General features: G+C 33.3%; 1 protein-coding gene across 3 annotated transcripts in view; it reads right to left on the reverse strand.

The window, feature by feature from the left end:
• Positions 1–14,782, reverse strand: part of LOC119829468 (cytosolic carboxypeptidase 1-like) — a 55,124-nt gene extending 40,342 nt beyond the window's left edge. For 2 of the 3 annotated variants that reach the window (XM_038351984.1, XM_038351985.1), the window contains exons 1-13: positions 14,663–14,782; positions 13,331–13,465; positions 4,375–4,457; positions 4,205–4,295; positions 3,994–4,074; positions 3,425–3,592; positions 2,682–2,813; positions 2,444–2,575; positions 1,935–2,078; positions 1,387–1,584; positions 772–1,036; positions 444–691; positions 17–212 (exon numbers count right to left, since the gene is read on the reverse strand). In XM_038351984.1, coding sequence (XP_038207912.1) covers positions 17–212; positions 444–691; positions 772–1,036; positions 1,387–1,584; positions 1,935–2,078; positions 2,444–2,575; positions 2,682–2,813; positions 3,425–3,592; positions 3,994–4,074; positions 4,205–4,295; positions 4,375–4,457; positions 13,331–13,457 — 1,865 coding nt within the window. In that variant the 5' untranslated portion in view covers positions 13,458–13,465; positions 14,663–14,782. The remainder of the gene's footprint in view (positions 1–16; positions 213–443; positions 692–771; positions 1,037–1,386; positions 1,585–1,934; positions 2,079–2,443; positions 2,576–2,681; positions 2,814–3,424; positions 3,593–3,993; positions 4,075–4,204; positions 4,296–4,374; positions 4,458–13,330; positions 13,466–14,662) is intronic. The other variant, XM_038351986.1, reaches the window with a different exon arrangement.
• Between the last annotated feature and the right edge of the window lie 1,516 nt (positions 14,783–16,298).

The raw sequence follows: 16,298 nt of genomic DNA on the forward strand, positions 1-16,298 counted from the left end.
ATTGTCTTTTACATACCTGCATGCAGTTCTCTCCATTTTATTCAAAGGCTCAGGTTGGCTAGCACCCTGTCCTCCCATCATATCGGGATACGCAACTTTCACAAATGGAATGACACTTTTTACTCTGGACGATATAGTAGAATATACAGACGGGAATGAAGAGAACTTGGAAATGTCTTTGTGGATTTTTAGAGAAGAGCACGATGTTGTTGCTGTTGAAAAAATACTTTTAGTGTAATTGAATAACTGTGTAACTGTAACTGAATATATTTTTGGCAGACGTGTAAAATAAACACAAGGCATTAACATAAAATTAAATAAATTTATGTCCTCTTTGTATACCCTTTTACTTTATTCACATGAACCAATATTATTACTACACGGTAATAAATTTATTTTGGAGTTTAAATTGTATACGCCGTTTACATTACAAGAATACTCACAAGCACTTTCGTGGATTCTGTGATACCCTTGCAGAAAAGAAGGCGACTGTGAGGGCCCGGTAAAATTTTCATACTCAATACTTCCTAAGTTTGTGGTAAGAGATAAATTAAGAGAAGACATAACGTTTCTATTCGAACTTTGTGAGATAAGAAAATCTTCAAGTATTGATCCACGCGAATTGGAGCGACTTTTAACTAATTTAACTTGCTTATTATAGGAACCGAATTCTTTAAAGAATATGAAGTATCTGTAACGATAATTAAATTATAGTTTAACTATTGAAAAATAAATGAAAATAATATGATACAAATATTTGAAATTACTTACTTCTTTAAGTCTTCTAAATCTCTCTCATTTGGATTAATCCAGAGGGCACTTTGCAAACTGTCTCCACTTTTTATTTGTCCCTTTGAAGGTTCTTCATTTCCTTCGGGTTTCATTTCGTTTTCATCAAACTCTACGTCAGGAAACTCATCGATTCCTTCAACATCCGTATCGGGACCATCCTCGTCCAAATCAGAATTGATTGTCTTCGAATCTGAGTTAGCAGCCTCTTCTTCATCGTCATGACAGGGCCATGAAGTATTGGTACCTGAAGTATGATTAGGAACATGTTATTTTCTGTATACAAATTTAAAAATACAAGATTCAAAAATATATAAATGAATATTCTAAGGAAGTAGGAAATACTTGAAAATAGAAAGGACCTAACACAATGGTAATCATATATAATTTATTGATATTTAGGTATTTGGACATTTGACTGTATATCATAAGTTGTAAAAATTTTTCCTTACCCCGACGGTAAGGAAGAATTTTTAAATTTTACTGCACATATTATTTCGCCTTCAGATATTATTTCCATTTCATAAAACTTCTTAAAATATTTTATGGCAAACATTTGGCATTGAAATAAAGGAATCTACAAGCTCCGTTTCGTACCTTTTAAGATCGGATTAAGGTTAAATGAAGCGGGACTAGTTACTGGTACTGGCAGTGCTTGGTGTTTCAAACACAGTGTGATGACGGAACATACTCTAGCCAAAAGACCATCAAACTCTGGCTCGTCGGGGCATTGAGAGCAGAACCTATGTAGAGTCTGTACGTGTTTTTTAGTGCATAAAGCTCTGCGGCCGGCTTCTGAAATCATCAAATACTGGGCATCACATATTGGGAATATGTCATTAAAAAGCAGTCAATTAATAGGCGCAGAATAATTAAAACTCGAATATAAAACGTAGTTTCAATAAATATTCATCAAATACAATCTAAGAGGGTTGTATAGATATATAATTCTCACAGTTATGAAAGAGGAAATCGTCTCAATTCATAATCAAACATTAAAGTATTTATTTAGGCATGTTACAGTTGTTTAAATTTATGGATATGCGGCTTATTTGAAGTCCAATGAAAAGTGTCTATATTATTGGCATGGACCAATATATATCGTCTTAAACATAGTATAATAACGAGTATGAAAATATACCTACTTATATTACACAAGTGCTGAAGTGTCTGCAGGATATGTGCACAAATCTTAAGTCGCATGCGTCCCTCATAGCGGTCCCAGCGGTCGAACACCCTGAGAAGTACGCTACAAAGGCCTGTCTTCACAATCTGCATGCAGCATACCTCTGTATGAGTTATTTATGCGTGACTTTACTTGTACTGGACAATGCAGTGGATTAATTGTGTTTTTTTCTGTCATAATGTGTGGATTGATTACGAAAACATAATTTTGAAATGATAATATGTGTACAAATAATATAGTTTTATAGCATTGTAATGCTTTATAAATGAGCTATTTTTAAAGAATAGAAAAACGTATATCCCATCTCGAACAAATTCCTTTAAAACAATTTCTCATAATGTAAGCACGTTTAGCTTTTTATTAAATTTATTTTGATTAATTAACTTTAACGCAATTCGATATTCTTCTTATTTTTTTATTGTTGATGGCACTATAACGATACAAATATGATATAAGTGACCACTTAACTGTTTTTACTGAAGTAATCGATAGCGTCTAGACACAGGCGCAGTCTGGCGGTGGGTATAAACCCGAGGCTCACTAACACCCGCTCGTACGTGGCGATGACGCCGTCGCGAATTAAAATAGATGTTGTTACAGCTGTAATGAAGCATTGAAATCATTTTAAAATCTATCTTTATGCTAGCCATTGTATCTATGACACCAAATAAAATGTGTAAATCAAACCTATTTGTTCAATACTTACGATTTTTGGCTAGTTGCTTCATAATAACTAAGAGCGGAAAAATAAGCTTGTTATCTGTGAAGTGTCCCTTTAGAATCAGGTGCATTGTTCTTACGCAACCTAGCATTCGCACTTTCATCGCAAATTTTGCATCTGTAATTTAAAAAATAGATCGGTTATTTAACACTTATACACTTCCATTACGTTGAATCTTCTATTCTTCCTATTAAAAATTTTTAATCTAATGTTTTATATGTGATAACCCGATTACATTAGATTAAATAATTAAAGACAAGTCTCGCTTGCAAAAAATTTTTACATCTTGTTTAAAACACTCAAAACTAAACATCCACATCGTGTAAATTTAAAACTAATCAACCTGTATTGATGGCATGTCTTCAATCTTCTGTTGGTTCAAAACTGCTTGTAGCTCATAATTATGTTTATGTTTATTGAAATATAAATACAAGAAATATCTAAGGGAATTTAATGCAGCAGCGTAATTTGTGGGGTCAGTTAGCCTGCTATATAACTAGGACTGAAGCAATTTTTATAACCTCGGGTACCAAGAGGAGCAAGAATCCATATCAGGTCATGGAGAATTAGTTCGGTACCAGCGTGCCGTTCGTGCTTATCGTGAACGGATGCGATCACCCTCCTGACAATAGCTTGGGTTCCTTTCATCGATATGAATTCTTGAGCGCATTGGTGGCGAGCCACGTTGTTCACTGTAATGGACAAATGCAATTACTCCTCCGTCCTACCTTTCGGCGACAACGCTGCGATTATCCAGACAAGGTCCTGCAACATCAGCTCTGTGCCCACGTTTCCGTCGCGTTTCCCATGTGTGGCAAGGATTGTACGAATCATCACCTGAGTCCCATTTAACGATATGAAATGCTGAGCACATTGGTGCCTTGCGATGTTGTTCGCTGAAATTTTTTACATACGTTTTTACTGGATTCTCTGTTCCAGTTTTGCTTTCAATTGCAATAATAGAAGCCGTTTCGTAATGTTGCATGTTAGTATAACAAATGTCATGCCGTATATGTTATTCAAATGTTACAATTAACGAGGTTGCGGTTTAAGTAGTCCAATGCCAGATCAAACGAGATCGTCTCAAAATGTTAGTAGGCGGAACATTGAGGCTAAACGACAGTCAGTGTAAGGGAGTTATTGATTGTTCTTAACCATAAATAAGACATTTAAAGTGCGTCACAACAACATTTTGTTATTATTATAAAATGTATTTTTAGTATTAAATGCATAAGCACGTGCATTTAGTATTTACGTGTTCAAACTTTAAGCAGGTTCGAAGCACACATCGACATACCCTTTTTGTTAAGTGGTGGTTTATTTTCCTTTCCTGTCTTTTTTATTTCTCTCTTCTTTTGACCTGATGTCTCATTGATGACTATTTTATCAAATAATTGTATTAATAAATTTTGTAGTCAATTCCATTTTTTATCATTTTATGGACATATCTCAATGACGACTTTGATATAATAATAAAAGAAAGTTCTTAAAAACAAAATTCAGTTTACCCGAGCATTTTTTTCCTTTGCCTTGTTTTAAACACAATGCTTCTCTTAGAATCGACGTGATGTACGTAGAAGTTGCGGTGTCCCTTGAATTCTGAAACATATTGAATGAATGATATAAATTTAGAAAATAATAATATTACATTGAATTCAATTTGTTTGTCATGTTTTACCTCCAGTATTGATAGTAGCATTTGAATAGCCCCTGTCTGTTTGTTCCATAGTTTTTCAAGAGTACTTTGCCTAACATGCTTGTCTGTAATAGAAAAAATAATATACACATTTAAAAGAGTTATATATAATGAGGTAATTATTCTTATAATGGTAATTGTATATTAAGTACAATAATACCATTAATGATAAATAACTTCTAAATTCATGTTAAGAAATTATTTATTAACGGCCTTATGACATTTTATGTGAAGATATGCGTTTCTAAAAATCTACGCAGTGTCCATGAGTGTCCTATGAAGAATCCCACAGTGTCCCAGTGTCCTAGGGTCCGCAGTGTCCCATATCTCTCCCTACCATTACATTCACAAGACTGTTTCCGCTGCTCTGCACTCTATGATATATAGATGCTGTTTTTTGGTGTATTATTGCCCAGAAATCATCTGTATCTAAATTTGCGAACATTTCATACGCTGCAAGTAGCGAGGCAGTTCCAACAGCATTCTAAACGCATTATCCTACATTACATGTAAATCATAAAGCCTCGTAGAAATTTTGACAGTAGGCTTTGAAATGCGTGATTTCCGCTGGGAAACTACAACGGGCATATATATGCGCCAACATATTACTTCGGATCGCCAATGCCGTATGGTCACGCTCGATATCCGCATTATCTTTGAGGTCATCAGTCGGCACATGGCAGAGGTACTTTAATTCTTTTATCTCTTCAGCTATTATGCTATACTGTTAAGAGATATATAAGAGGTGTATAAGACGAATGTAAGACATACGTATGAATACATTAAGAATGCTAACTGGAAAACCCTTATCCTCCAGCTTATTCCATAAGACATCGAAAGATACAAAGTCAAAGCCTGTCTAGAAAACAAGAGTATATTGCCAATTTACGCTTAATGTAGTTCACAGGTAAGGTGTAGTATTCAAGCTTATGATTGCACTTTCAATGGAAAGTCTTGTTCGAAAACCAAACTGCATCGTGTACGTTCAGAAATAATTAATGCAAATTTAAACCTTCCTTACTATATTAAAGTACAGTTAGGCTATACAAATATCTAATTTTTTTTTGGTTGAATACTTTATCTTGAATATAAACACTAAAAAACGACTTCTCATCCATTCCCTCATTCATATATACCTCGGCAATGCTATTAATATCAACTGTAATGCGATATTATTACTCTGTTATAAATTTGATTCTCTGTGAAAGATTATCATTTATTTATACAATAAAATTATCCTGTCATCAGTTTGTTAAATGCATATTTATCTGAATTTCTTCGCCTTTAATCAACTGGGGCAAACTGAAGGCCTACAAGTGATATTTGAAGTGCATATATTGTAATTACTACATTGCTCCATTCACCTATTGTGGATTTTAGGTATAACATTCAGATTGTATAATATCATTGAGCAGTAACTGTGATGTTGTTGTAAAAAAAAATAGCAACTATTTCAACAATCATCGCATTCTTCAAATATTCTTTATATTGATTAGTGATCATATTATGAAGGAATAGCGTTTGACAAGTCACATCCAAAATCAAACTTAAACCAAAAAATTAACAGTTGATTACAGACCTTCGCTTGATAAAATTGGTTAACAATGAACACGTCATTATTTAAATCTCGCTGATTATATATCTTGGCAGCTTCGTGAACGCAATTACGAGATTAAATTCTTATAGTCTTCACAGGGAAGCATTTTTACATTTAGATTGAGTCATTTCGCAATATCAATTACGAATTCAACAATATTAATGTCATAACAGAAGTTTAGAATAATATGATTCTTTTTCCCTTCATTTATTACTTCATAGATTAACACGAAAGTTAATAAATACATTAATGTCATACACAACTCATTTAACCTACACATAACGGACTGAATTCTATTTATAACCTGAAAACAGGAGGTACATTCAAAAACACAGTATTTAATATTGATGGCAGATGAAAATGAGTGATTACAAATGAGATTATCGTGACAGGTCGTCTAGCATTAGTTGGAATCTTGCCAGTTTGCCACGCGCGCATTTACATTAGTATATCTAGGTACTCATCTATATGCATGTATATTTTAAAGAAACTATAACTATGAAAGAAAATAAGACTAAATTTAGAATATATTTACATGACAACGACAATCAGCTTTCGGAAATGTTTCTAAAATTTATTTTACTGCGCCTTTTCTTGTCACTTCGGGAAGATTTTCGAACTTTTTCTTCCCAACTTGTTTAACTATTCAATATTTAAAATTATAGAATTTATTAGGATAACATAATTTTTTTATATTATGTATTATGTTGAATTCCCTGAATCCATTAACTAGAATGTAAAAAACATGTAAAGGACATAAATGCATTGATTAACTATATATATTGAAGGATTGTATGTGACTATAGTTGATTATCCGATTTTCATTCGATTAGTGTTTTTTCAGCATAGCCAGGTAAAAAATGTACTTTGGTTACTTATTATTTAATTAATACCCCTAAATTTTGACTGAAGGCAGATCTGGTGTCTGCCTTTAAAACTATTTTAATGTCATAAAATTCCTCCAAGTACAATGAAGGACACCACATTTTTTTATAAACAGCAACGTAAGTCGACGATGGAAACAATATAATTTATTATAGTATCATATTCAGTTGATGAACGACTGACAATAGTGAGCTTCCGACTTCTGCGCCTCGTGTCGCGTCATAAATACCATGAAACTTGGCAACAGTTATGTCTTCCAGCTGACCAAAGAACAACATCAACCAAAATCAAGATTCCCCGTGCCTCATGTTCCGCTGTCACTCATATTTCGTGTGAGATCCCATTGGATTACATTTAAAGCACATTCAATCGACATAATATACTTTTTTATGCCTTAGTGCAACTGAGCTGGTGGTTTGCCTAATATGTAAGAGATCACCACAACTCATAAACATTAGCAGAGGTCGTGTATTTGCGACTACCCGCTGTTAAGAGGAAAGGGATAAAGAAAAGATTGACGACTGGAACAAAAGGAAGGGAAAGGAAGGGAACTGGGAAGGGTGAGGAAAATCAAACGGGCCACCGGCTCCCCCACTCCCCGTACGAAACACAATAGTATACTACTATACCACGCCGGTCTTCAGCGAGGTGTGATACTTTCCCGGTGCGAGTTTGCCCAATTCGTGCCGAATCGTACTCGGATCCCACGTTAAAAAACTGAAAACTGCAATACTGAAACTGATTTATTTATACATTAATCTTTGTAGTTACTATGTATTAAAAAAAAACTCGAACCGCCGTTTCCGCCGCTGCATTACTTCCTGAATACAATGTGTTAACGATGACTTGTTACTATTTATATATCCATAATAATATAATTTGGCTTAACCCCAAATGTAATTAAAACGTTTTCATTAAAACCACGTTAACTTAATTTAATATAAAGTTATTTATGGTTAAAAAAAAATCTAACAAAATACGTGTCAGGAACATGTCATAAACGATAATTGATTTTTTTTTTAATTACCTGATATTTTAAATTTTACATTATAAATATTGCATAGGAAATAATGTTTGGAGATACTTCATGGGTTAAGTAAGTTTCATATTTTCGTTTTATATGTTAGCTGTGGTTTCGCTTATATTTATTATATAATGGATGGATATAATAATAACACTTAAAACTATGAAGAGAGGTTAATATTTACCACTTGTGGTATCATTATTATTTGATTTAAGTTTACAAGACTTGTCAACTTTTGTAACATTTCCTTTTACTTTTATCTATTGACGCCATTTTATAAATAAACCCACAATCTAAGACCAATTTAAAAAGTCAAAAGAGCACTAAGCAGCGTCCAGAAAATTGTCAAATTATTTAGTTAAATATAAACACAACTGGTTTGACGACCACAGCGCATTACAATGTCAAGGCGAAACTTAATGTATTTTCAGAGTTTAACGCGACGTTGTACATGTTTTTTTCTAGTAAATTAGATTAATAGGTCTCTTCATTACCGCACAGACGCTTATAAATATAAACTCGCTGATAATCAGCTCCGCTTTCCGTTCAGGCCAATGTCAGGTTAGCGACTGGGGATTAATTTTGCGACTCGCTATCAGAAATAGATCGCTAATGTAAACTTTAATGGCGTGTATCTTGAGATTGACAGAGTACAAGCAACCGTGACCTTTAAAAACTCACAACAACAGTGCTGAAAGTAGCTGGTGGGACACATGGAATATAATTTATGTAGAGAAAAGTTCATGGATGCGACTATACAATTAATCATTGATACAGTGTTAATGGGGTATGTAATGATCCAATTTGTATATATCTTTTTACGATTCTGCAATTACAAAATATATAATAAATCAAAAAATGGATGTTATTGCTAAGGCAGAGCATTTTGCAGACAACAGCGGTAAATAAAGTAGTATCTAGTAAAGCAAACAAATATCTTTTATTACCAATGCATACTATAGAATAGGTAACAAATCAAAAATACCTTCGACTTAGACTGAGTTTATTAAATGTGTAGGATTCAGCCCCCTGGTACTGCTAGTTCCCATTATAAAGGAGGAAAAACTTATTAATGAAGTATTTCCGATAGAATTCTATGAATGGTAACACTTGGGGAGGGCACGAACACCCCAATAAGGAATAGTGAACTATTGCTTATTGAACACGCGATCACTATGCAGCTACGTCAATTCAAATGTTAATGACGTAAAAGTACAAACATAGTCGCTTTAAACTTTTTTAGCGTATTATACTATACTATACTGAACTTGACCACTTTTGAAGAACAGTTTATTTTATAGATAAGGGAGTTTTGGTTGGAGAATGAACCATTGTAAGTTTATGGTCATTTTATCTAAATTTGTGAGTTGCAAATTAACAGTATCATTCTACTTTGGCTACTACAGGAACACATTCCTTCCATGAGAAGAGAGAGAGATTTGGCCGTTAACAACTACGTTAGTGATGAGGGTAGACAGTATATTTATTTATTTATTGCTTTATGCATTACGAAGGCTTATAATCTTATTACAAAGGTCTTTGACATATCCCTTGATATTTCATGGTTCCAATAAAATTGTCCGAAAGAAAAACAAGTGAGGTGAATAAGGATGTAAATTATGGTTTGAGAAATTATCGTGCCAGTTACGATACCGAATTTCTTAAATAAGTTTGGAAAAAGTGCCGATGAAGATATTCAAGCCGACTATACAGAAGTTAGAGTGTTCTTGCCAACATTCCGGTTAACTGTCGTTTGTCACGCTATAAGATTTAGATATTGCCATCTTCTATTTGATAAAATGTGTTCATTAAAGGATAAATATCACGTTCTACTGACTACTTATAGTGTACTAGCTGCGCCCTGTGGTTTCACCCGCGTAAATCCGTATCCCGTAGGAATATCGTGATAAAAAGTTGCCTATATGTAATTCCAGTTGTCCAGCTGTCTAACGTATTAAATTTCATTGTAATCGGTTCAGTATCTTTCTCATAAGAAAGTAAACATAATTAATTGTGTTTCATTTTTTGCACTTGTTTATATTATCAAGCTTTGATTAATTAGATTCGTTTGGATTAATTGCAGGTGCATCTTACAGTAAACAGAATATAATCCATGCATATAATAATTTGGCATGACTATGTATTTAATGTGTGTACATATGAATAAATAAGCAGTTACGTACGACTCACTCCGTTAAAAACAATATTTGAGGGTTGCTATTTTTATTTATGTATATGTTATTAAAGTAGTAGAATCTCTTATCTGACACCTCTTTCCTTAAACGTATGCATGTGCCAGATATTAATTAAATTTAATGAAGTATATAATTACGATAACCAAATACGTACATACATTTCCATTACAAAAACATTAGATGGTAAAAAACTTACGTTCATGTAAAACACCCTTAAAATTACTCAATTATCATTACACACACTTTTTGTGTTGCGACGAGAGATATTGACATAGATAATGATTGGAAATATGCCAAAAATGGAAGATGTATGCGCATGTCCCGCTATAGAGCTATACATATAAATATAATAACATAGTAATTTTTATTATGTGATAAGTTTAGTATAATAATTCAAAATAATAAAGCGCCTGTATTTGAACTATTTCTATTATTACTATTTTGAAATATTTGCTATAATTTCATTTGTAAATTACTTTCACGCGATTTTACGACTTACTCAATAAAATATTGACACGATAATTATTTAACTAATCCTCGTATTCGTCGTATTGTCCTCATAGACAACCCTTCAAATATTGATATATATTAATATCAGATTTTGCATTTGAATTGTATTCCTACAATAGTAAACTTCATAGACACAAATAGATCTACACTTGTAGGTAAAAATACTATAATTGCGTCGTCTGAGAAACGTAAACTAAGGTCTTAAAAAGCAATAACGTTTCAATTGATATTTTCTCTCTTAAAAGAAAAGCCAAAAGCGAAACAAACGAGGATCCATATATTACTGAAACTGTTCTACTTCCTTGTTACTAACTATTTAAACGCAGAAACCCCGACAGTTTTGGAATATACATGCAAATTGCTCAGTATTCGCAACCGTATTATCGGATATGAATAATCCGATTATTTGGACACAGATTTACATAATAAGATACATTGATGAAACCCGTTAATATATTCTAGTAGCGTTTAGTTGTAGTTACAACAAGGTCGGCAACTCAGCACCTGAACACAGCATTGTCTAATGGCAACTAAGCAATCTGTCAATTTATTATTGTTGTACAGACATATTGAATAGTTGCCAGATTGAAAAATATAGTTATCTCATTTATATTTGACAATTTACATTGTTGTTATTTGACAATATTGACACTTGATTGGAGTAAATCTATGTTTTATCAACAAATTATTAATGCTATAATCTCGTTAACTTTGTGTTATATGAAATAAATAATTAAATAGTCCAACAGAGCTGAAGAAAGTTTAAACCCGGGTGACCGTGGTTTATAAAGAAACTAGCTGTTTCACCCGCGTAAGTCCGTATCCCGTAGGAATATCGGGATAAAAAGTTGCCTATATGTTATTTCAGTTGTCCAGCTGTCTACGTACCAAATTTCATTGCAATCGGTTCAGTAAATTTTGCGTGACAGAGCAACAAACACACACACATCCTTACAAACTTTCGCAATTATAATATGAATTAGTAGGACAGTAGCATATGAAGGCTTAATTTGTGTCGTGCGTTAATAAATTTAAAGAAATGAGTAAAATCGTTTGTGTAGTGTGGATTTCGTTTAATTAATTCAAAAAGCATTTGATTTGAGTTCTGTGCTAAATTTCATGTCGAGGCCGACCTATTGTGATATTTCACTGTAACGCTGTTTCTAGATTTACATTTATTCGCGCAGAGAAATACTTCAGGGAATGTCGGAAATCCATTACTGGCGAATTAATTGTTAGAAAAGATGTTGTGTTTTGTTTTATAGAGGGCAATATTATACATGATACAAAATTGTTTGTTCAATGGTCAGGGCAATTAAAATAAAGAAAAAATTATTCAAGTATTGAGAGCGCATGGTAATATTTTATTGTATTACTAGCGGTCCGCCCCGGCTTCGCCCGTGATACATATGTAGCCTATAGCCTTCTTCAATAAATGGGCTATAGCACTGAAATAATTTTTAATCGGACCAGTAGTTCCTGAGATTAGTGCGATCAATATTAGTATAGATACATGCATATATCGCCGGTTTTAGCGTTTATATTTTTCTGAAACATTTTAAATTTACTCCGTTTATCGCGCAGTGTTATAAAACGGGATTAAAGTAATTAAAATAGCTGCATAAACTAGGTTGAATGTTTTAGGATTATAATAAACTATATGTACCGCGGGGCAACAAACATACATGTATTTATTGTTAACAAGCTTTCGCGTTAATAAAATTAGTAGAAAGTAGTATTTTAAAATATTCTCATATCAAATTAAACGACATTACATACTAACAAATATCCCAAACAAAGGTGACTTCTATGATTGTATCATGTACATTATTTTTATCTAACCAATAAAACGATTGCAATATATTTTTCAGACGTTCGTCCCTTATTATGTTCGGGTGTCTGCCCGACGGTCACCCTGAACGTGACCTTCGGGTTTATTTACCTTCTCCAGGCTTTGCTTCAAATAATTGCAACAGTTCTAGACTTTAACTAATAACTTTGTTTACTATGTGCAGGTTTTTAACGACTTTATGTATGTCTCTTTCGTTGAAGAAGTAATAATATTAATTATCATTTTATAGATTACTAGCTTCGTCTCGCGGTTTCACCCGCGTAAGTCTGTATCCCGTAGGAATATCGGGTAAAAAAGTTGCCTATGTGTTATTCCAGTTGCCCAGCTATCTACGTACCAAATTTAATTGCAATCAGTTCAGTAGTTTTTGTATAAAAGAGTAACAAAAATATACACACATCCTTACAAACTTTCGAATTAATAATACTAGTAGGATAGGATTATTCATGAACATTTAATAGCTTTTGTGCAAAACGCACTGTAGAACATAAAAATCTTACTCGATGGAGAGGAAGCAGATGTTTCATTTTAGCGTATAGGTAAAAGTACCCAAAACAATTACGAAAAATAAAAAATCGGAAACATTTGTGCCTTCAACATGCCATTTCTAATATTTAAGTCTATACTATTAAGCTGGCATATCTAATATTAAAACTGTCTGTAAGGACATTGCCAAAAAAAAAAAAATGCTTTAAATACGTTTCCCAAGATTTTACGAGATATAATCACGATATCTTTTTTGTCTCCTAGTTGTTATGTGAAAGCCGCTGCGAGCTGAAACCTAAGTATAATGACATCTTTAAGCACATTATGCTATCGCTCAACGTTTACAATACAAGAACAACCCGTTTATTCCAGTTGAGCAAACAAATTACCATGGGAGGTGAGCCTGGAGTTGATCCGCGCGGTCAGAGCCCGCGCCACCTCTGTGGAGTCAGGCGCGCGTTGCTGGTGCAGGCGGAGCCGCTCGAAGAGGCAGTCCGCCGCCGCCTCGTCAGCCATGCGGTATGCTATAAAGAAAATAACAGATAATGTCCTGTAGCTATTATATATCCGACAATTATCGAAAGTCAGAGTAACGTAATTTTCTCTGAATTACAAACTCGTAGAGAAAAGTTCCCAATTTTATCAAATATTATAAATTCTTTGCCACTAAACTTACAAACTAGATTAGCAATAACCCCATTATTATAGAATGAAGTTGTAGTTAGGTAGTTATTTAATTTTCATTGATAGGCAACACAACTGCATGATTAACGGACTGAATTCTAACCTGGTCAATGTATTATTAAAAAATAATGAAATTTATAGCTTATCATGCTATTTCATATGATGGATGGCTCGATGTTCATTATACTTCATCAATGATAACTATCAATCAAACTTTTTCCGATGGACTCATTGAATATAGGTAGTTGGAAAATGTGTCTATAAATCTAATGTATATTACTACTGTTGCACTTATGCTCATTTATACAGTGGGTGTGTGTAAAACCGGTTTAAATAATATATTCGATGTTAATTTGGTATTTTCCACTAATATTAATGCATGAAACTAAACATTTATTCCGGAATGTAATGCTTTTTAACACTCAGTGCTATCATCAGAATTTTAATATTTTTTATTGTTTATATGCTTTTAGGGTAATTAAGTGGCACTATATTCAATTTAAACTAATAACAATAAGGGTGGGTCGGAAAATGGATTAATCTTGTTTTAATTGGTAAAAGATTATAATTGGGTTTATTTTATAGAGTGAATATTCAAAATAATGGATTTAAAACATTATAATTTTGTGAGAAAATATATAAACGGTTAAAAAAATTATAGTAATGGTTATCAGGAAATTCCACAAAGGTACAAGTAAGGTATGAATACGCCCTTGCTAAACTTATAAGATTTACTCAAAATGTGATTGAAGACAATAAAAATATAAACAGCATAGTTACAGTAATATGTAGTGTGAAAAAATAACTATGATAAGAGGAATGACTTCTAGAATATCTTGAATGAATGGAGGTAGTTACAAAAACTATATGCAAAGTCTATCTGTTACTAAGCGCACAAATCGAGATATTTGGCGATAAACAGAAAATTAGCATCGTCATGAATGTAGGCCGAATGTATACAAACGATGTGTGGACAAATCCAAGCTATGAATCGCTGTGGGTTAGCATAAATAGTCACGTAAACATTATAAACGTACGTTCGTGAGTGCGTGGCGTTGTTTTGTCCTGTTCACTGTGATAAAAAATGATTTTATTGTAAATAAACAATGTGTTATGTTTGAATGCAGTCGTGAGTACAGCGCCTGACGGCGGCTGCCGGCCGACTGAGTGTCGACTGCCGAGAGAAAATGTGGGGGCGGGCGTATGACGCCAACGTCAAACATAATTCAACATTGAAAATAATACTAGGGGCTACTAAAGCGATTAAAATCGTTTGGATACAAAATAAATGCGTTAAGATTTTACTTTATCAGTAAACAAACGCGTTTATTGTATGCTAGTTGAGTCTTTTAAATCATTATAACTGACGTGTTATTGACCTTGCACTTGGTGCTACTACGAATTATTGTATAAATTTTTATAAGTATTCCAGCCAGTTTATGTTTTTAACCATATCAATACAACTATGCAATACAACTACAATAGCCCCATAATTATAAAAAAGTATTTGCTGCTTAAACAGAACATTTTCGGATATTTCATTATATTATGTGTTTATAACACCGAAATAAAATTAAAAATAATGTGGGTTTATCAAAATGGCAATTAGGCATCGACCTTCATGAAGGTGTTGATTAATTTATCATGGAAGTGTATCAATAGAGTTCTCCTTGATTTATCTAACGCATCATTAATCATAAATACTACGCAAAGCTATTATAGTCGCATTCAATCTGCGATTTCATTCTTTTTAGGTTGACTTTTTAATCAGTATATATTATCAGCAAAAAGGTAAAGCCGACTGAGCGTAAACAGCTTGCCGCGGCAGCGCTCTGCAAGCGCCAGAATCAACTTTTTGTATAAATTTAATAATTGTTTCAAGCAATAACAGTATAGTAAGCCAATTAATGTTCAGATCAAAACGCGACATGGCATTTTCTCATTACCACAAAGCATCCTGGAGGGGTAACTATGACGTCTTTAAGCAGTACTTATTCCAGTGCGGTTAAGGACAGAGTTATGTATAGATCGTCTACGCCATTACTATCCCATACTGGAATTAGTAGTGTTTTATGACACGGTAATCTAACTGGTCGGATAGCATGTCGGCAACGTAACGAATTTCGCTATGTGATCTTACTATGATTGTCACGTTTATCACCGAGTCTTTCAATTGTTAACGCGTCGTGAGTTAATTCATTAAATTTTTCCGAACGGATTTTCCAATTTGGATTTTTTTCTTTGGCCACGACGCTCCGTAAGCAATGTTGGCGTTCATTAAGCGTTTTCGTTAATAAGCGTTCTATATTTTTCTTTCAGGGGAGAGGGAGATTAGAAGGTATCCTAATCGTTCTCTCCGGTAAATCCAGTAGGATTACAATGGATCACATGCTTTGCTTATTATGCAATATACTTATTATTAATGAGAGAACGTATAAAAGTCCTGAATGCATATTACAAATGAAATGTTCATGGAATAAGTATATAATATGTATATTAATTATTTCCAAACGAGTTTTATAGCTATCTATATATGATATGATAGTCTAAGGATAGAATAAAGGCTTACATTTTTTCTTGGTTTTTTTAACTTCGTGTGTTTGAGCCGACGAATCGGTCGAGTTCACCAATTCCTGTAAAATAATAAATAAGACCTTATAATACATTTACACA

Source organism: Zerene cesonia, chromosome 10, assembly GCF_012273895.1.
Source record: "Zerene cesonia ecotype Mississippi chromosome 10, Zerene_cesonia_1.1, whole genome shotgun sequence".
NCBI classification, from domain to species: domain Eukaryota; kingdom Metazoa; phylum Arthropoda; class Insecta; order Lepidoptera; family Pieridae; genus Zerene; species Zerene cesonia.